The 18,174-nt window shown below is 30.7% G+C and overlaps 1 protein-coding gene across 1 annotated transcript in view; it reads right to left on the reverse strand.

Annotated features, from left to right (window-relative positions):
* Positions 1 to 17,881: 17,881 nt before the first annotated feature.
* The window catches only part of LOC126459498 (putative inorganic phosphate cotransporter), a 67,257-nt gene continuing 66,964 nt past the window's right edge, over positions 17,882 to 18,174 (reverse strand). The window contains exon 8 of the mRNA XM_050095864.1: positions 17,882 to 18,053. Within this exon, the coding sequence (XP_049951821.1) occupies positions 18,028 to 18,053 (26 nt within the window). The 3' untranslated portion in view covers positions 17,882 to 18,027. The remainder of the gene's footprint in view (positions 18,054 to 18,174) is intronic.

The following is an 18,174-nucleotide window of genomic DNA, read 5'->3' on the forward strand; positions in this document are numbered from 1 at the left end:
AAAATGTTTTTCATCAAGACTTAATGAAGATAGTATTTCTGATGAAGTTTATAATCCAGTGAAAACAGTTTGGAAATAATTCAATATTAAAAATTTGGATGAATGTACAAAATTGTATAGTAAATTTTATATTTTAATTTGATTGGATATTTCTGAAAAATTTAGAGATATCTTTATTAAATCTTATGAACTTTATCCATCTATATATTTTACTGCACCATAATTATCTTGAGATTTAATGTCAAAAATTACGAAAGCTGAATTAGATTTATTACACGATTTTGATATGATTTTATTTCTTGAGAAAGGTGATCAAGGTGTAATTTCCCAAGGTATTAAACGATGTGCTAAATCAAATAGGAAATATATGAAAATTATAAGCAAAGAAAACAAAAAGTTATATTGCATAATCAGATGTAAGTAACATATATGGTTCAGCAATGTTTCACTTTTTACCATTTGAAGAGTCCAGTTGGTTCAAACTAAAATATTGGAATGTTGAAACAATACTTAATATGTCAGGTGATAACAAATTTGGTTACAATGTGAAAGTCGATTTAGAGTATCCAAAGAAATTATATATTTTACATAAAGATTTACCATTAGCACCAGAAGGAGGAAATAAATGATTACCGATTTTAAATAATAAAGAAAAACATGTTTATATTCAATAAATCTTAAACAATATTTAAATCTTGGATTAAAATGAAAGAAAAATCGTAAGTTGTTATCATTTGAACAATCAGATTGGTTGAAGAAGTACATTTTTTCAATTCAGAAATGAGATCTAAGGATCTTGAAAAACATTTCTGCAAGTTAATGAATAATTCAGTATTTGGAAAAAACAATGTAAATATTAGAAATAGGCAGAACATTAAAATAATAACAGATCCAAAATATTAGCGAATTATTTTCCAGAACCAGATTCTGAACATTCTAGTGAGGAAAGTAAAAAAGAAATTCAGTAAAATATATTATATTCGAATGAGTATTCTAGCCAGCTCAAAAATAAAAATGTACAATTTTCATTGTAACTTTATGATACAAAATTAAAGTGAAAATATTAATTTATGTTATATGGCTACAGATTCTTTCATGTATGATATAAGGATTAAAGATATTTATAAGGATATGAATCAGTGATTGATTATTTTTGTACAAATGATTATCCAACAAATAGAATTTATGGACTTGTGGAAGTAATTATAATGTTTTTGGAAAATCGAGAGTTAAAGTTTGTGGAAAAAATATGTTAGGACATGTTAGTTTAAGATCGAATATGAATCCTTATGAAGTTGGTGATAAAGAACGGAAAAAAATCTAGAGGAGTTCAGAAATCTGTTGTGGAAAATAAAATTACTTTCGACAGTACAAAAATGATTAACTGACATAAAACAATACCGAATTTGTTAGATCATTTAAATGCGAATTGTATACACCTGAATGTAACAAAAATGCCTTAAGTTCTGATACTGATAAACATGTACTACAAGATGGAATTAATACATAACCATATGGTCATTATAAATTAAACCCAAACAAAATAACAAATGATAAGAAAGATTTCTTCCAACAATTAAAAAATTGCACAGAATATTGAATTAAATAAAAATTAATTACTTTTTAATATTCTTTCATTATCTGGTAATTTTCGTTGTCTTTCCATAAAATTCTACAAACATCTTTTCCACAAAAGCATTCAATTTTTTTCATGATTTAAAAGCATTTTCTCATCTGTTGACTGATCAGTCATGAATATATTTAGTAGAATTCTTAATTTCCTTACCACATTTTTCCAAAAGTAATGGGTTACTAACTCAATTATGAAGGCTTTCTTTTGTTTCTGGTCTTTACAATCATTACAACCTGATTTTGCAGGCATATGTGGTTTTGTTGTATTAATTTCTCTATGAATTTCTTTTTCTTGAGTTCTCAAAGTACGAATCGATGTATTTTCTTTTTCCATTTGTAAAGTAAAACTCTGTTGTCACTTGAGGATTTAAAAAAAATTAGCAACGAAGTTTCAGTAATCATTGATGGAAAAAAATGATATTTGACTTTATGCAAATTAAGTAGGTGATATTTTAGGATATAAATATACTTCTGCTGCTGTGAAACAGCAAATTAAAGAAAAATATTGTAAAACATATGAAAATTTCAAAACGATTTATCTAAAATTATTCACATACATAAAAATATATAAATGGAGCTGGTTAATGTTTTTTATTTATGAGGTCAGTAATACCACATGCAGAAAATTTTCGAGATGGGTTTTTGTAGAATTTTTACCATCCTATAGAAAACGTGACGAATATAAAATGAAAGAGAAAATAACTAATCTGGAAAATTTAAATAAAATCTAAGAGGAATATATGCAACGATTCAGAGAAGTAACTCATCATGTAGTTGGGATAATAAACGGAAGAAATTAATAATAAATCCATTATTATCACATCTTCTTCCTCGATTAAGTGTTAGTAATTTATGGCAACATGTTGTTCTTTTATGAGTATGTGATTATGATTATGAATTTAAGCACAATTTCAAAATGTACATAATCAAACAGATAATTTCGAAATAGACATCAAAATCATGAATAACTTTTAATAATTTAATTTTCTACCAAATACAGTAAACTTATATCAACAAATGAAAGAAATTTTAAGAATTATTTCCCAACAAAATTATTACAATACTTTGGATAATCATTCATGAAGGCAAATGTATAAAAATACGAATATCCTAGCAAACATTTCTTAGAACATAAAACTAAATATTGAAGTGTTTTTCAAAAAAACAAATTTTAAGTAAAATTCACGAAATTTTTATATAAATCTAACAAACAAAACTCATTGAATCCAGCATTAGATTCCATTAACTCAAATTTAAAATCCTCAAAGGGTATACAGATTTTGTTAATCTTTATTTTAATATCAAAATTTACGCTATCTTCTTTCATGAGACGATAAGTGTAATGAAAATTATATTCAGTATATGTTTAAAATTGTAATTACAAACTCCATTTGCAAATAAAATTTTTCATTAACAATTTAAAATATTTGCATTAGTTTTGTTTACTCAATTATTGTGTGAATTATCTAAAACTAATTATTTAACATTAACTTTACTAACATAATTATTTAAAACTATATTAACAAGACTAACTTTTGGAAGATTCTTCACTTCTTCACAGTAATTTCATTTTATTTTTTCGCCATATAAATATTTCAGTTTATATGTGAATGGAGTGGAATGCATAACATCTTCAATTTCAAAAATTGTAATTTATCAATTAACAGTATTTTATTTTGAAAACCTTTTTTCAATTTACTTATTATTTCTGTATCACCTATTTTATATTAAGGTTCAGTAACTAACAAACTTATAATGTGAAAAGTTTTCCAAAATATGTTTTAAATTTCTTTATTAAATCTTTTGGTCGCCTTTGTTTACTGTTGTATATTTTGTGTTATTATATTCATCAATTATTTTAGAAATTAAGTCAACCCATTTGTGGTATCCTTGAAGACATATTTTCTTTCAAAATCCATTATCCCATTCAACAACAGTTGTTTTAAATTCACTAAAAATTGAATTAGGATTAATGTTACATTAGTCCACCAACTCTTGAAATTCTTCATTAGTTAATTCTTTACCATCATATGGTTGAAATATTTTTGTTTTCTAGTGCTGTATCTTTCTTAAAAAGAATCTACTATGTTTTCACTTGTTTTTCCTTTAACTAGAATAGACCATTAAAAGTTGGAAGAAAACATCTATAACAGTTAATAATTGCTTAAATGCTATTTCTTTTCGAAATTACTTTCAGGTTACCTGAACCCATTTCATCTAAATAAGTTTACTAAGAATCAAATATTCTAAAAGAAATTACATTCTTTTTCAAAATTGTTTCCAATTTGTGTTCTTAAATCAATAATAAAGTGTTAACAAATATTTCATCCATTACCTACAACTTTTTTAACGAATTTATTCGATTTAGTTTTACATATTGCACTAAGACCTTCAATTCGTTGTCTTACATTTTTAGATGTTAATCTATGAGGAATACTTGATTCAGTAAACATTTTACTATTCCAACAGTAAATGTAATTACCTCTCTACATTTATATAGAATATAAAATACTTAAATTATTCCACCAAATACAGTTATCTTACCAACTAGAATAGTTTTAAAGATTCTTTTAACCTCAGAGATCTATGAACTATTTTCATAGTTTTTTTAGATATTTTATAAAATTTGTCAACTAGACTCATTTAAATATCAAGAACAATAAATATTAAATCTCTGTTTATATTATCAGCAGTAATAACTTTTTTATGAATGAAATCAGACTCATTGAACTCAAACATTTTTTGCTCGATACCAATCGTAAAACTAAATTCAGTAATTTGTTTACTGTATACTCTGTAATTAAGATAATCTAACTTGAAATTGTCCTTGAAATAACTTCCTTTTTTGGTAAAGTGTTTACTTGTTTAGTAATATAATTATTGAGTGGCATTAAAATACTTTTGTATTCCGTTTTTGTAAGATTTGGCAGCTCATTCCCTAAATAATGTTTTATAACTAATATTTTTGCATCTATTGGACGATTTACATTTACAATTTATCTACCTTTAAAAATAACATTTGAGCCTTTTGAGTCTACTAATATCTGAATATTTTTGATTATAGGTATTATATTATTAGTGGTTTTTGGTTCTAGTGATTATAAGGGTTTCATTTTTTCTAAGTAGTTAGCTTGTTTCCTAAATTGTCCATTTCACCGATTTAAAATGTCTCTTACCTTATAATTCATTCATAATTGTTTTATAACAAAGTGACACAAATGTCCACAAAATAGTTCAACAAAAGTTTGTATCCTCTCGATATTGTAGTAAAGATAGTTTTTTCGCCATAGTTCCTCCAGATGTTTCAAATCCAAATTTTATATCTGTATTTTTATTTTAAAAAATCAAATGAGTATCAAGATGGTCAGAAGTATTTAAATTTACTATTCGGTAACCTAAATTTTTTTGTTTCATTGGGTAATTCATAAAAAATGCCACAAAAATATTTACTGTTTTATTGTTTTTACTAATTGTTCTGTGTCAGAATTAGGTAAAGGATTATGAAAATTTTTTATTATTTCTTTGAATTCTTTTCAACTTCCTTTCTTTTCCATAGTTTGTACCTATTTTGTTCTTCTAATTCATCATAATCTACTTTTCTATTTATAATTGCACTTGCAGCTGCTGCAGAGCTATCAGAGAGTAAACCAATAATTGCTAAATGTGGTAATGCAGCTAGTCATAAAGGTGAAAAACCGCCTTGGTGTTTTGTTTTTATTTGTTGGTAAATGTTCACTAAACTTTTCATGAGACAAACAGCTAATGAGGCAACCAACCTTCCACGAAATTTTTTATCGTTCTTCCTTTTTTGAAAATCATTAAAAATTATTCAATGCTATTTAATCATTCATTATTTAATTTAATTGTAAGTTATTTTGGTTTAGTTTAGCGAGTTGGTAGCAATGCATAATCAATTCAAAATGTATTCATTTATTTAAATTAAAACTTAGTAAATAACTTTTTATAATCCCCATCCACTTTTATCAACATTTAAACCCATTTATGATTACGTTTTCCATAAATTATTCCTCTAACTGCAGATGCAGCAATTTTTTCTCCTAATGAAGCGTCACTGCATGCACTCATTCTTTTTTACATAATGAAGTTTTTTTATCTACTTCACGTCTTTTTTTCTAAATCTGCACTCTCTCTAAAAGCAATATCATGTTCTTTACATTATTCATCTAGTAGATTAATTCCTTTCTTAACTCTAGCTTCCTCTTCTTCTAATTTTGTTCCTGGAACACAAAATTTATAACTGTGAAATTGCATTTCTGTTGGTAATTAGTTACTTCAAGTATTAACTAATCCTTTTCCATTTATTAATGTTTCCAAAATTTATGTGGTAAATTATTGAAAATTATAGTGAAATAAGAAATTATTTTTGGATCATCAATAATAAAAATCGCTGAATTTATAAGTTAAGATTTGATTTACTCCAACTTTTTCATTATGATACTTTTTCCAGCTATGTCTTCCCTATGAATTACTGCTAATCTATCAATTAATTGTCGAAAATCGTCCCTACAAACATATTTAAATGGTTTGTCCGAATATTTTTTTTCCAAGCCATCAACAGCTAATTCAAATGCATCACTAAGATCACTTTTTGAAAGATTAGGAAATATTTTTCAACAATCCTTTTTGTCATATTACTAAATTTATTTCCTTTACTTGATTACATTTTATTTGTATTACTTTTGTTATATATAGCATTTGAGTAGAATAAAATTCAGTGATTGACGAATTCTGACTGAGCGATGTGGTGCATTGGCTAGCACACTCGACTCGCATTTGGGATGACAACGGTTCAGTCCCACGTCTGGCGATCCTGATTTAGGTATTCCGTGATTTCCCTAAATCGCTCCAGGCAAATGATGGGATGGTTCCTTTGAAAGGGGATGGCCGACTTGCTTCCTCTTTGTTCCCTAATCCAATGAGACCGATGACCTCACTGTCTGGTCTCCACCCCCAGAAACGACAACAAATTCTATTATTTTTTCACTCTTATTTATTTTTTAACGTCTGTGTCTTTTAATTTTGTATTTTCTTTTTCATATTCCCCTAACAAATTATTTATTTCTGATTAACTTAATGTATAATCTTTTTTATCATTATTATATTGTTTTTAATCGATGGAATATCAATTAATTCTACTAAATATAATTGATTATAAGGAACAATTTCTTTATCATCTTCTCTATCTTCTTCAATTGCTTTTCATAATTCTCTCTAATTCTTTCAATTCCTTGGTCAAGTTTTTCAACTGTATCAGTAACACGTTAATCCTCTTTTTTAAATTTTTGTATTTGTTCTTGCTTGTTTGTTTTCCATTTCTTAAATGCTTCATCCTTTGTTCCTTAAATTTTCTAGTTTGTCAGACTATTTTAAAACCTTCTAGAATAAAAATGTGAAATTCATTTTTTAATTTTTATGTTCATAGTTAAAGTTCAATGTTTTACTTCTAATATTTTTATATTCTATGTTTATGCTCAACATTTAAAAGATGCATTATATTTTTTCTGTATTCCCCTTCATTAATGTTTCTTGTCATATCAATTGTTATAAAACCACATCTACCTTTATATTAACATTTTCTAATGTTCCTCTACATTCATTAACTTTAAATCTCCAACAACAAATTCATGATGAATATTATTTAAATTTGTTCATCTTGTGTAAAAATATTTAAAAAGTTTAAATTGTCACTAACTTAATGGTTTTGGTATTTTTTAATACGTTTGGCATAAATAAAATGTATTCCATTATGTCTTCACCTATTAATATAATCTCTAACTTTATTTTGATTTTCCAGTATGAATTCAAAAAAACTACAATTGAATTATCTTCATACATATCTAATAGATTACTTTCATAATTATTTTTAATGAAAGTGACCGTTTTTTATTAATTTTATAAATTCTTGACATTATGGTTGATCTAAACTTGAAGAATAAATATACTAATAATTAATTTTTTCCAGTTTAACCATTTTTTTGCAAAAATTTAATTATTAGTGATCAAAATTGTTTATCCACAACTGGTTGATCCTATCATTGCATGGCTAATAGAATATTGTAATTGTTTATAATGTTTACTTTTCAATTTCTTTTCTGGAATTCTTATTAATGTTCCCATTCACTTACATAAATTATATTATTATATATGTGTAGATTATTTCAACTGAGCGGCAGTTCATCTGTTGTGAAAAAGAGATTAACTGTTCTAATAACAGGAATACCTCATTTGGTTTTTTATTCAACTTTTTGATGCCAGTTATTATCTAAAAATAATAAACGTTACTGTGATGCAGAAATATCAGGTTTATCAGATAATAATAAAGTAAATACTTACATAGAAAAGATAACAATTCCTGTTCGTCAATATAAAGTTATGAAATTTAGAAAAACTTAGTCAATCTAAAAACATTAATTACAGAAGAAAGAATTGTAAATGGATTTTTTTATTGAAAGTGAACTTTGATTATTTATAGATGAAGAAGATTGTGTTGGTAAAGTTTTTGCATTTGACAGTCAAATTATTAATACAATTGAAAAAACTATGTTCCTAAAATCATTCTATTTCAAATAATTAATATAAATTTTAATTTGGCTGATGGAATGTTTATTAAACTTAATGATCATTTTCATTGAGAAACTAATGGTATTGCTTTATTTAAACCAAATGCTGAATTTGAATTTTTGAAGCAAATTAATGTATGAATATTCCAATTTTTGTTAGTACTCAGAACTTAGAAATAACTATAACTGATAAAAATGATAATTTGATTGACTTTCATGGTGCTTATGTAACAATTGTTTTAGGAATAAATTAATAATTTTTTCCCATATTAAATCATGAACCAAATCGAGTGTTATCAATTTTAATAATTTAATTGCTAATGAGTGAAAAAAGTATAATTTAAATTTTCCTAACAAGGAAACAGAAATTAATATGAATATTGCTGATAGGTTTAATTCATGCTAATTGTTCTCAACTTTTTATGATTTTTTATGTTATTCATATATATAGAAATTATTTGGCTACATATGACAGTAAGTCGAGTATTAAACTAATAAATAATTATTTTTTAAAATTATTTTATGTTATTTTATCTAGAACTGAATATCTATTTATTTCTTCTTTACATATTATTTAATTGACTTCATGTCTATCAAATGAATTACACATTGGGTGATATATACTTAACAATAAAAAAAATTATATTGAACAAAGTTAAGTTCTTCATCCATTAGAATTATATGGTAGACTTTTAAAGATTATAAATAAATTATGTTGTATTTCATGTAATTGTAATTTTTTCTTGGTGTTCTAGAAAAGATCAAGAAGAGCCTGTTGTTCATTGGTCTACTGGAAACGGTAATTTTCACCTACAACAGAAGGAAAACTGTTGTAAAATGTATGGAGAATGTTCCTCTTGTTAAAGATGATCCAGTATTCTAACTTGAAGTAGAGCAAAAAGGCCTGAAAACTCAAAAAGTCCTATTTCTTTGTTTGAACTCCAACAAAATTAATTGGTTGAGTTACAGAGATAACGAAATTTCGACCTAGATATTACTAATTATTTAAATTCTACCGAATATGGTATGCTGTAGGTGATTTTCGTTGTTTTCCAAAGTAATCGATAAAATCATCAGTTAAACAAATCTTCTTTGTTAGATCTAGTTAAATTAAAAATATTTATTTGAATAATGGGAGTAATGAAGTTTTTCCTCAAGAATTATGAACTCTTGAACCACCAAGTAGGCCTATCTTCTTAAAAGCTTACAATTCCATTAGAGATTTTAAAAGAATAGCTCAGTTAACTAATAATATTAATGTAAGTCTTTTCAATTTGTTCAAAATTATCCTATCTACATAATTAATATGTCTACAGGAATAAATGTTGTAACTACTCAGACACTACAGTAAAATTATGTATATCCTTTAATGAAAATGTACCTAATGATACAACTGAATGTTATTATGTATGGTAAAACGAATGTAACTTATGATTCACAACACGGATTGCTTACTGAAAAATTTTAATTACATAAATGAATGAAAAATTAGAAACAATTAAAGAATTTTTAACTTCATATTTTCATTTCCTTTTGAAATATTTTCAGAAGAATAGAGAAGTTCAAAACCAAAATGTTTAGTACTTCAAAAATTAAAATGTTTTCCAAACATTTGGAAAACTTTTTAAAATTTGATTCCTTAATTTTTGGTATACAAAAATTTAAAACGAAAATGAGTATGAATGGTAGCACTGAAAATCTATTAACTGAACTTAACAACTGTAGTAATGGTTGTGCAGAACTGTTCACTAAATTATCAGAATTTAAAAAACAAATCTTACATCATTCCAGAAGCCCAATTTGTAGAAACAATTATGGTGATAACTTTCTTTTACTTTTAAATGATAAGTATAAAATTACTCTTCCAGAATTTTATACTACAATCTTTACAAATGACAATTATTAACTAGATAAAATTGTTCCATTACTTCTTATTTACTGAGGTAAAACAACAAGTAAAGGTCTTCCCACTCACGTGATTGAATTTCAATATTTGAATTTTTTAATTTTTTTAATTAAATTAAAAACTTCCTTTACCATTATTTTCTAAGTTTTTTTAAGTAGCTCATTTTTGTTTATCATTTTTAAATGAAAATTTGGTTATGTGTGTATAGAGAAATTTTTTGGTTGGAAAATACAGAGAAATTAGAATCTTGGTTTCCATTGTGCAATTTTTAATTGAAGTGGTCTTTGAGCCAGAATCGTCATAAGTACGCTACTGACGCCCATCTGTCCTCTGAATAAAGAATAAATTTCCTTTTTGTGTTAGGAACCTGCCTCTTATGATGTAAAGTCCCCTAAAAATGCCAACACAACAAATGTCCTGACCAGGCTCACTCTGTACCTGCACACTGCAAACTGTGAGTCAGCATGCTGATGATGAGAGCACTGTCTCTTGAAATGCATTATTCAATTATATCAAGTACTAACAAAGTTTCTTCCAATGTGTAACCATGCATCTACCTTCTACCCTGTAACTCTTTAAAGTCTGCTGATGTAGAGAGTGACATTTGTTCTTCTTACTACTTTCTCTGCAAACACATTTTGTAATGAAATGGTCTATATTGCTAGTTCTCAATAATCTTATAGCAAAACTATATGACTTAAAATGAATCACCTCCAGTTGCACTACAGCCTTCAATACAACTCCAGTACAACACAATGCAAAACTTCAATGTAACTAATGTTACAGTAGGCACACTCAATCTTAAACTGGTGACATTTGTTCTTCTTACTACTTTCTCTGCAAACACATTTTGTAATGGAATGGTCTATATTGCTAGTTCTCAATAATCTTATAGCAAAGTTATATGACTTAAAATGAACCACCTCCTGTTGCACTACAGCCTTCAATACAACTCCAGTACAACACAATGCAAAACTTCAATGTAACTAATGTTACAGTAGGCACACTCAATCTTAAGCTGGTTAATAAGTGTTCAATCAGTCAAACTGTGAAGTTGTGAAACCGAATTTTTGCCTAAAATTAATATAGATATATTAGAAGTTGTGTGGGCTATTTTGAAAATTATATACCAAAGAATACTGAATTATTCCCTGAAACATTTTAGAACCTGAAGTATTTAAATGACGTTTTCCATACATGTAATAATTACCACTGAGTAGCTTAAATTTCATTGAAATGATAGGAAATTCCATCAATGTATTCTGTTGCGTACCTTAATAATCAGTCTGATAGAAACAGAGAGAGGAAAAGGTAATAAATGAAATAACGTACACACTTTCAGTCTTGTTATACAATCATAGCTCCTCTATCTCCCTCTCTATCTATGTCTCTCTCTCTATCTCTGTCTCTCTCTCTCTCACTTTCTGTCTCTCTCTCTCTCTGTGTGTTTGTGTGTGTGTGTGTGTGTGTGTGTGTGTGTGTGTGTGAGTGTGTGTGTGAGAGAGAGAGAGAGATAGAGAGAGAAAGGGGGGTAGAGAGGGAGAAATACAGAGAAAGAGAGAGACAGAGAGAATCAAACACATACATAATAATGAATTGCTAGATTAAGCACAGCTCTTTGTTGCAACGTGTTGTGACAGTGCTTCATTTTAACACACAGAAATTGAAACCAGCAATCAGAGAATTCCTTCATACTAAAAAGAAAATGATAATTTATTTGTATTAAATGTATTTGAACATAGAAAACACTGTGCACTTCATATTAGCTATTGTAGTGGAACATGGTATTACATGACCACTTATTTCACTTGTTCCTACTAAACCGATGAAAGATGGTCTTCAAGAAAGGTTATTTAGATAAGTAATGTATAGAAAGAACTTAGGTTTGTGCACACTTTTTCTTTTAAAATCTACCGATGCGTGGAGGGAAACATGAACGCAGAGCATCCAACAAGGAAGGATGCAATATCCCCACTTGAGAATGGCGCGTACGTCACAGCACGTGACACTACGAGTTTTGCGAATGCCAACAGCCGTATTCTGCTGGGTGCCCGTAACTATTTCAGACGAGTTTAATAATTCTTGACTGCGCATAAAAGCTCTCGGTAGCAGACGAGTGGGTGCTTTTTCAGCTGCATACTGATTTCCTATGAGCCCTGCATGGAGCAGTGCGTTCGCAAAGTGCGTCAGGGAAGCCGACTAGAGTGACGTCACTTGTTCGTTGCAGTGCCCCTACATTTATTGGTCCAGGATCGCTTAACCGTTCTTTGTCCTCGCGGCTTGGAGGTGTCCAGGAAGCACACAGAATAAGAGGGGTGACAGCAATGGCCACGTCCTTAAACCAACGAAGAATGTTCCATAATCTGTCACTTACTTCTGTGACAACATTCTGGCAGCTTCTGTCACGAGCTTGGCTACGTAAATGTAGTCGAATAACGATCTGTTCCCTCGTCGTTGCAATTGTTTTGTGAGAGAAGCAAATTGTAGAAGAGTTTGATTAACAGTTGTTACGTGACTTTGCAGCTAGTTGGCGTAGATGTGAGAACTCTTACAGCCCTTGAACTTCTGAAGATGTAGAAGAAGAAACAAGATACAATTAGTGGCACTAAATATCATGTCAACAGCATCAAGAAACTACTTGAAGGTGGCTGTAAGTAAATAATGAAGGTAGAAGTGATCACAAAAGCATCACAGTGACAAATCGTTAATGAAGTTTTTGGCTCAGTTACAGCCCGTAACTTGACACGAAAACCCTTTATTTTGGCGCCCAAGGTTCAGGACGTTAATAAGAGGCAGTGAAGTAAGAGAGCTTTAGCAGTAATAAACAGAATTTTTAAAAAACAATGTAGAAGCGAGCAGACACTGTAGTGTCGCCCAATGTAGGTTGGCTAATTTGATGGAGGGTGCCAAATATCGAGTTCATAGGCACCACCCAATTTACTTACTATACTTAAGAAGAAGTAATGTTTTTGATTTCGTGCGAACGAAATAAACGTGAATTGCAGCGTCATAAGAGATAAACGAGATTAGTTGACAACAATCAAGTCAACAACAAGCAATATTTACGTGTTGAAATAACCGTCCACACGTGAAGACATATTTCGTTGACGAGACGGAAGATTTCGGCGTGCTGATTCCGAACCTACTAGTGCAGCTGAAACTTCCGATGACAGCGGCAGTCGACTAACGCGAGGGCAGCGCAGCTTCGCCTCGGACAGCGGCTGTTCAGTTGATTACGGCAACGTCTACATAGCGGCTCATCGAGATATCGCTGCACCCATACGACGTATCAGCAGCCCGGAGCAGCTACCGGTGATACTGATTAAGTGAGCTGTAATCAGCCCAAAACCCCAAAATTCTACTGTTAGTAGTTCTCCATGTGGAAGTTGATAGAAGCGTATGTCACTTGTTGTATGGCTGTGTTAGAACACAATCTTATCAGCGAAGGGATTTTTAGGTTTATATCTAGTTTGTCCACATTGTATGTCTGTAAAATGACAGATGTAATGTCTTTGAAGCACAAATAGACGAATTACAAAAGAGATTATAAGCGCAAATGGAGGAATTACAAAATGGCACTGGAGCTCAGTGGCAGGAATTAAAACAATTAGACACGATAGCTACGAAAATAGGTTCTTCAAATAGTTAGTGTAAATATAGAAGAGACCTCAATTAGATTACCTGAAGATTTGCAGACTGAAATGCGAAAACAATGCGGTTTAGTAATCAGGAAGGAGGTTGCAGAAACGGTAAAACAAAACGATCGTAGAGGAACGAAGCACGCCGGAGTTACTAACCTAAACTCAAATCTCAGAGACGTGAAATCGAGTAGAAGCCGTAGAACAAAATAGGGAACTTGTTGAAATAACGAGTGATCCGAAAAGTGTGACAAATTTGGAGATGTGTTTGCAGGCGTTAGTAGAACAAAAGACGAAAAAGTAGATTCCGCCAGCGCTACACCTAATTCTGTGGACGACGCTGTTGAACATCATAATAAATTTCATAAATTATTGGAAGCACTACAAAATATACCGCTGGAATTTAGAAATAATACTACAGTATTATCAGATGGGTTATCAACTCATCTGATAGAACAATCGCAGATGAAAAATGGAAAGAAGTGGCCAAAACAGCTTTCGAAATTTTAACCATATGCTTAGGTACATTAGATATGTTTCTTAAAAGTATTCTCTCGATCTTCAAGCAAGCGCAATGGAGAACCACTCATTTAGAAAAATTGCAATTATTTCCAGGAGAAATTTAAAAGAAAATATTGGTCACCGAGGCACAAGAAAAAGTAAGTTTTGATTTAGTAGTTTCTAAGGACTATAACAGTTCATGGGGTAGCTATAGTGGCATTTGACAAGATCTAAATATTTGAACAACCCATTACAGGAAACATTCAGTACAGGCCCAGGTATTACCTTACCCTGCAGAGAGAGAAATTTGGTAGAGAGGATGGTCTAATGTAATCGATCGCTTAACTTTTATAGAATACCTAGATACAATAAATAAAGAAAGGGGAGATTACACTCAGGGACAGAATCGACATAAAGAAAACAGTGAAAATAGTCGTTATCCGCTGAAGTTTCCAAACATCCTATAATGAATCAAGCATTAGAGAAAATGGTTCAAATGGCTCTGTGCACCATAAGACTTTTAACATCGGAGGTCATCAGTCCCCTAGAGTTTAGGATTCTGTGTTTTAATATATGTAGTGAGTATTTGTAAATATAAATGAAAGAAAAAGTAACGAAAATTACGAAAACGCTCTGCACTTGTCCATAGTTTTCAAAGTAAGTTGTAGATAAACGCGTTCATTAAAAAAAAGACTTCGTAATATTGAATAGGTTCTTGGCGAACTGCCTTCAAAGATCAGCGCCCGTAAAATAGGGCTCGTTATTAAATACTTCGATAATCTATACAAATGTGTGAGCAATGGCCTTACGAAAATTATAAAAAAACGACTATAAAAGCATGAAGCAGGAAACTGGTTTTATTTTCCTGGGTAAATTCACTAAAGTACGTTGACAGGTATCCGAGGGAAGGTCAGAGACTTTGCATAAGTTTAAAATTATAAAATGAGGTGTGTCGGTATTTGATGTAGCTACAGGAGAGTTGAAAGAAAGGCAAACTCACAGAAGGGATAGTGTATTCAGTGGCCGGCTGATCCATGGAAGGAATAAGCGGAACTATCTTTATTTGGAAGGGAAAATGAAGGAACATTTACATCGAAAATACAACAATATATGTACACAGCGTCTGCATAAAAAATAAGTTATAAATGCGACTAGTACATAGGTACAAAGCTGTCAACTGACTAGGAGTCACAGTAATGAAGTTATCTCCGAAATAGTTACGAGTAAATAGACTCAGCGGTATGATATTCATTCTTTGAATCTTCGTTTCTGTACACGTTGGACAGAATACAGATCTGAAATTTGAAACAGTCCAAAGGAGAGTAGACTAAAATGTCAGTATGTAACTCCTTATGCCAAATAAAGATAGAAACTTTTACATCTCAATAAAGCTGAGAAAGTTACGTTGTTACAAGCTAATCACAAGAGATAGACATTGACTAGGAAAAAGGTAATTGTCGTTGAGGCTGAGGAATCATTGCAAGTGCTTCGCACAACAGGTAACAGTGTAATGATGTATGGGCAATGTAGCCAGCTGGTAATACGGTAAAATACACAATGAAAAAGTCGTCCATTACTCTCTAATTTCGTGTTTAAATACATGTTCGCTATTAAATTGAACATCTTGTATTAAGAAAGAACCAAGGTATTAAAAGGATGTGATATCTTTTTACACTTAAGCTGAATATGATAAACACTTGTTCAAAACTGGGAATGTCAGCTATGATACTTACTCTTGGCAATAAAGCGATTATTAATTGAAAATGACCACCTAAATAGGTATGATCGTACATGACCTGTTGTGTCAGGAAATTAAACGGAATTCACTCTCAAGAGACATTAATCGGAGTAATGATAATAATTTACCAAACATTCTAGGTAATACTATGAATGTAATGAGAATATCATGTTATTTTATACATGTTTCATCTTAGTAACGGGATCCATAGTGGAACAGGTTGACATCATGTAACCACATGTTTCACTTTTTCCCGTCAAAGTAATGAAAGAAAGTCTATGAAAAAACTTATTTACATAAGTACCGTATGTATAGAACTTCCTACTGTGCGCGTCTTCTTTTTTATCTGTACACAGATGTGCGGAGGGAAATGTGAGAGCACAACATCCAACTAGGACTGAGCGATGGAGTGTCTCCACTTTGGAGGGAAGGGTCGTTTATAGTTCGGCGTCGCGGCTTGGAGGTGTCGCGGAAATTCACAGAACAAGAGAGGCTGGCGGCAGTAGTCACATCCCGAAACAAACGAAGAATGTTTTGTAATCTGTCACTTCCTTCTGTGATAACATTCTGACAGCTTCTGTCACGAGCTTGTCTACGTAAACGTTGTCGAATAACGATCTCCGCGCTCGCTATTTGAATTGTTTCATGAGAGAAGCAAACTTCAGAAGAGTTTATTAATAGTGGTTATGTGATTTCGTAGCTAGTTGGTGTAGATGAGAGCTCTGTTACAGTCACACAGTACAGTTAGTGCCACTGCCTAGCAGGTCCACAGTATCAAGAGACTATTAGAAGGTGGCAGTAAAAAGTGACAGTAAAAGGCGACAGTTAAAAAATAATCAAATTTAAATTTGTCACGAAAACCATCGTTAGTGAAACTGTTGACTCAGTTACGTCCTAGAACTTGAGCCATAAACACTTCAATATCATTCTTCATCGCAAATAGATCTCAGCTCGTATGGACTGCGAAAGACTGTTACTATCAATGCAAATCTTAAGTAAATATTAAAACAGCATGTCTTTAGCGTAATTGGAAAGCGGCTTGATTTCTTTCAGAGTAATTCATTTTCTGTTGAGTTTATAATCTGTATTTACAGTCCATGCAGAGGTATACGAAACACAGGAGTTACATGATAGTTAATTTTTAATACAATCCACAAAATTGGATTTGGGGACAATTACTCTGTTCATGTACACACTTTGCACATTCATAATGACTCTCCTTGATAATGCGACCTATGGAATACAACGAATGACTAAACGAATGAATCCGTGTCTGAACGAATGCAAAAGAAAGAGATGCGCATTACGAACACGCTACCATAATGCTGTTTAAGATGTAGAATCAAATATATTTAAGTGTCTACGCTCTTATTCAAATGTTTCTAATTAACATTAATGTGGAACCTCTTAAGAACAAAATTGTGTATGAAAGAGTCATTGAATATAAAGGCGTTTCTGTTGAGGAGAGGTTTATTAATTTATAAATCACAGAAAAACTTAGATTTGTCTATTAGGCAGTAAACTCTTATCACAGATTCTGGAGATGCGCTTCTCAAAACTGAAGCGGAAACAAGCCATACGAAAACAATACCCGCTTCTCACACTTACACTGATATAATTATGGATTCCTCAGATCTCTTGGTCTCGATGGAATCACATCCTTATTCACCAAAATTCTTCAGGTAATTCACATGAATGTCCGATTATACTTCCTGCTAAGTTAGATTAAATTATAGTTTCACAACCACTTCTCTAGTATCATAACTCTCAGCCTCCTGTTGTAGGAGCAGTAGTTCTTGTATGTTACGATGTGGATACTACATTTTCAATTAGCCTGTATACATTTGGTATAGAATAAAATAAAATATGTTTCTTCCAAGCGACGTTGGTATGTTAATCAAGTTGCGGAGAAAGTGTATGTTTTGCAGAGTTTTCCTTCCCTGTGTCTTCTTTATATGCAAAGTTTTATTGTGAAGAAACCTGTGTTTCTCTCACATATTCCATGTGGCTACTGGCGTCACTTAGAGTGGCTCAAACTGCAACCTTTTCTATAGTTTCTGGAAAAGAAAAAAAGAAATTTCATTTGTTAGTTGCGAGTTAGCAATATGGTTCACGAACATAAAAGTGCATGTCATGTATTTCCCGACAACACAAATTTAAACACAGAGCTCTCAGCCC

Source organism: Schistocerca serialis, chromosome 1 (genome assembly GCF_023864345.2).
Source record: "Schistocerca serialis cubense isolate TAMUIC-IGC-003099 chromosome 1, iqSchSeri2.2, whole genome shotgun sequence".
Taxonomy (NCBI): Eukaryota; Metazoa; Arthropoda; class Insecta; order Orthoptera; family Acrididae; genus Schistocerca; species Schistocerca serialis.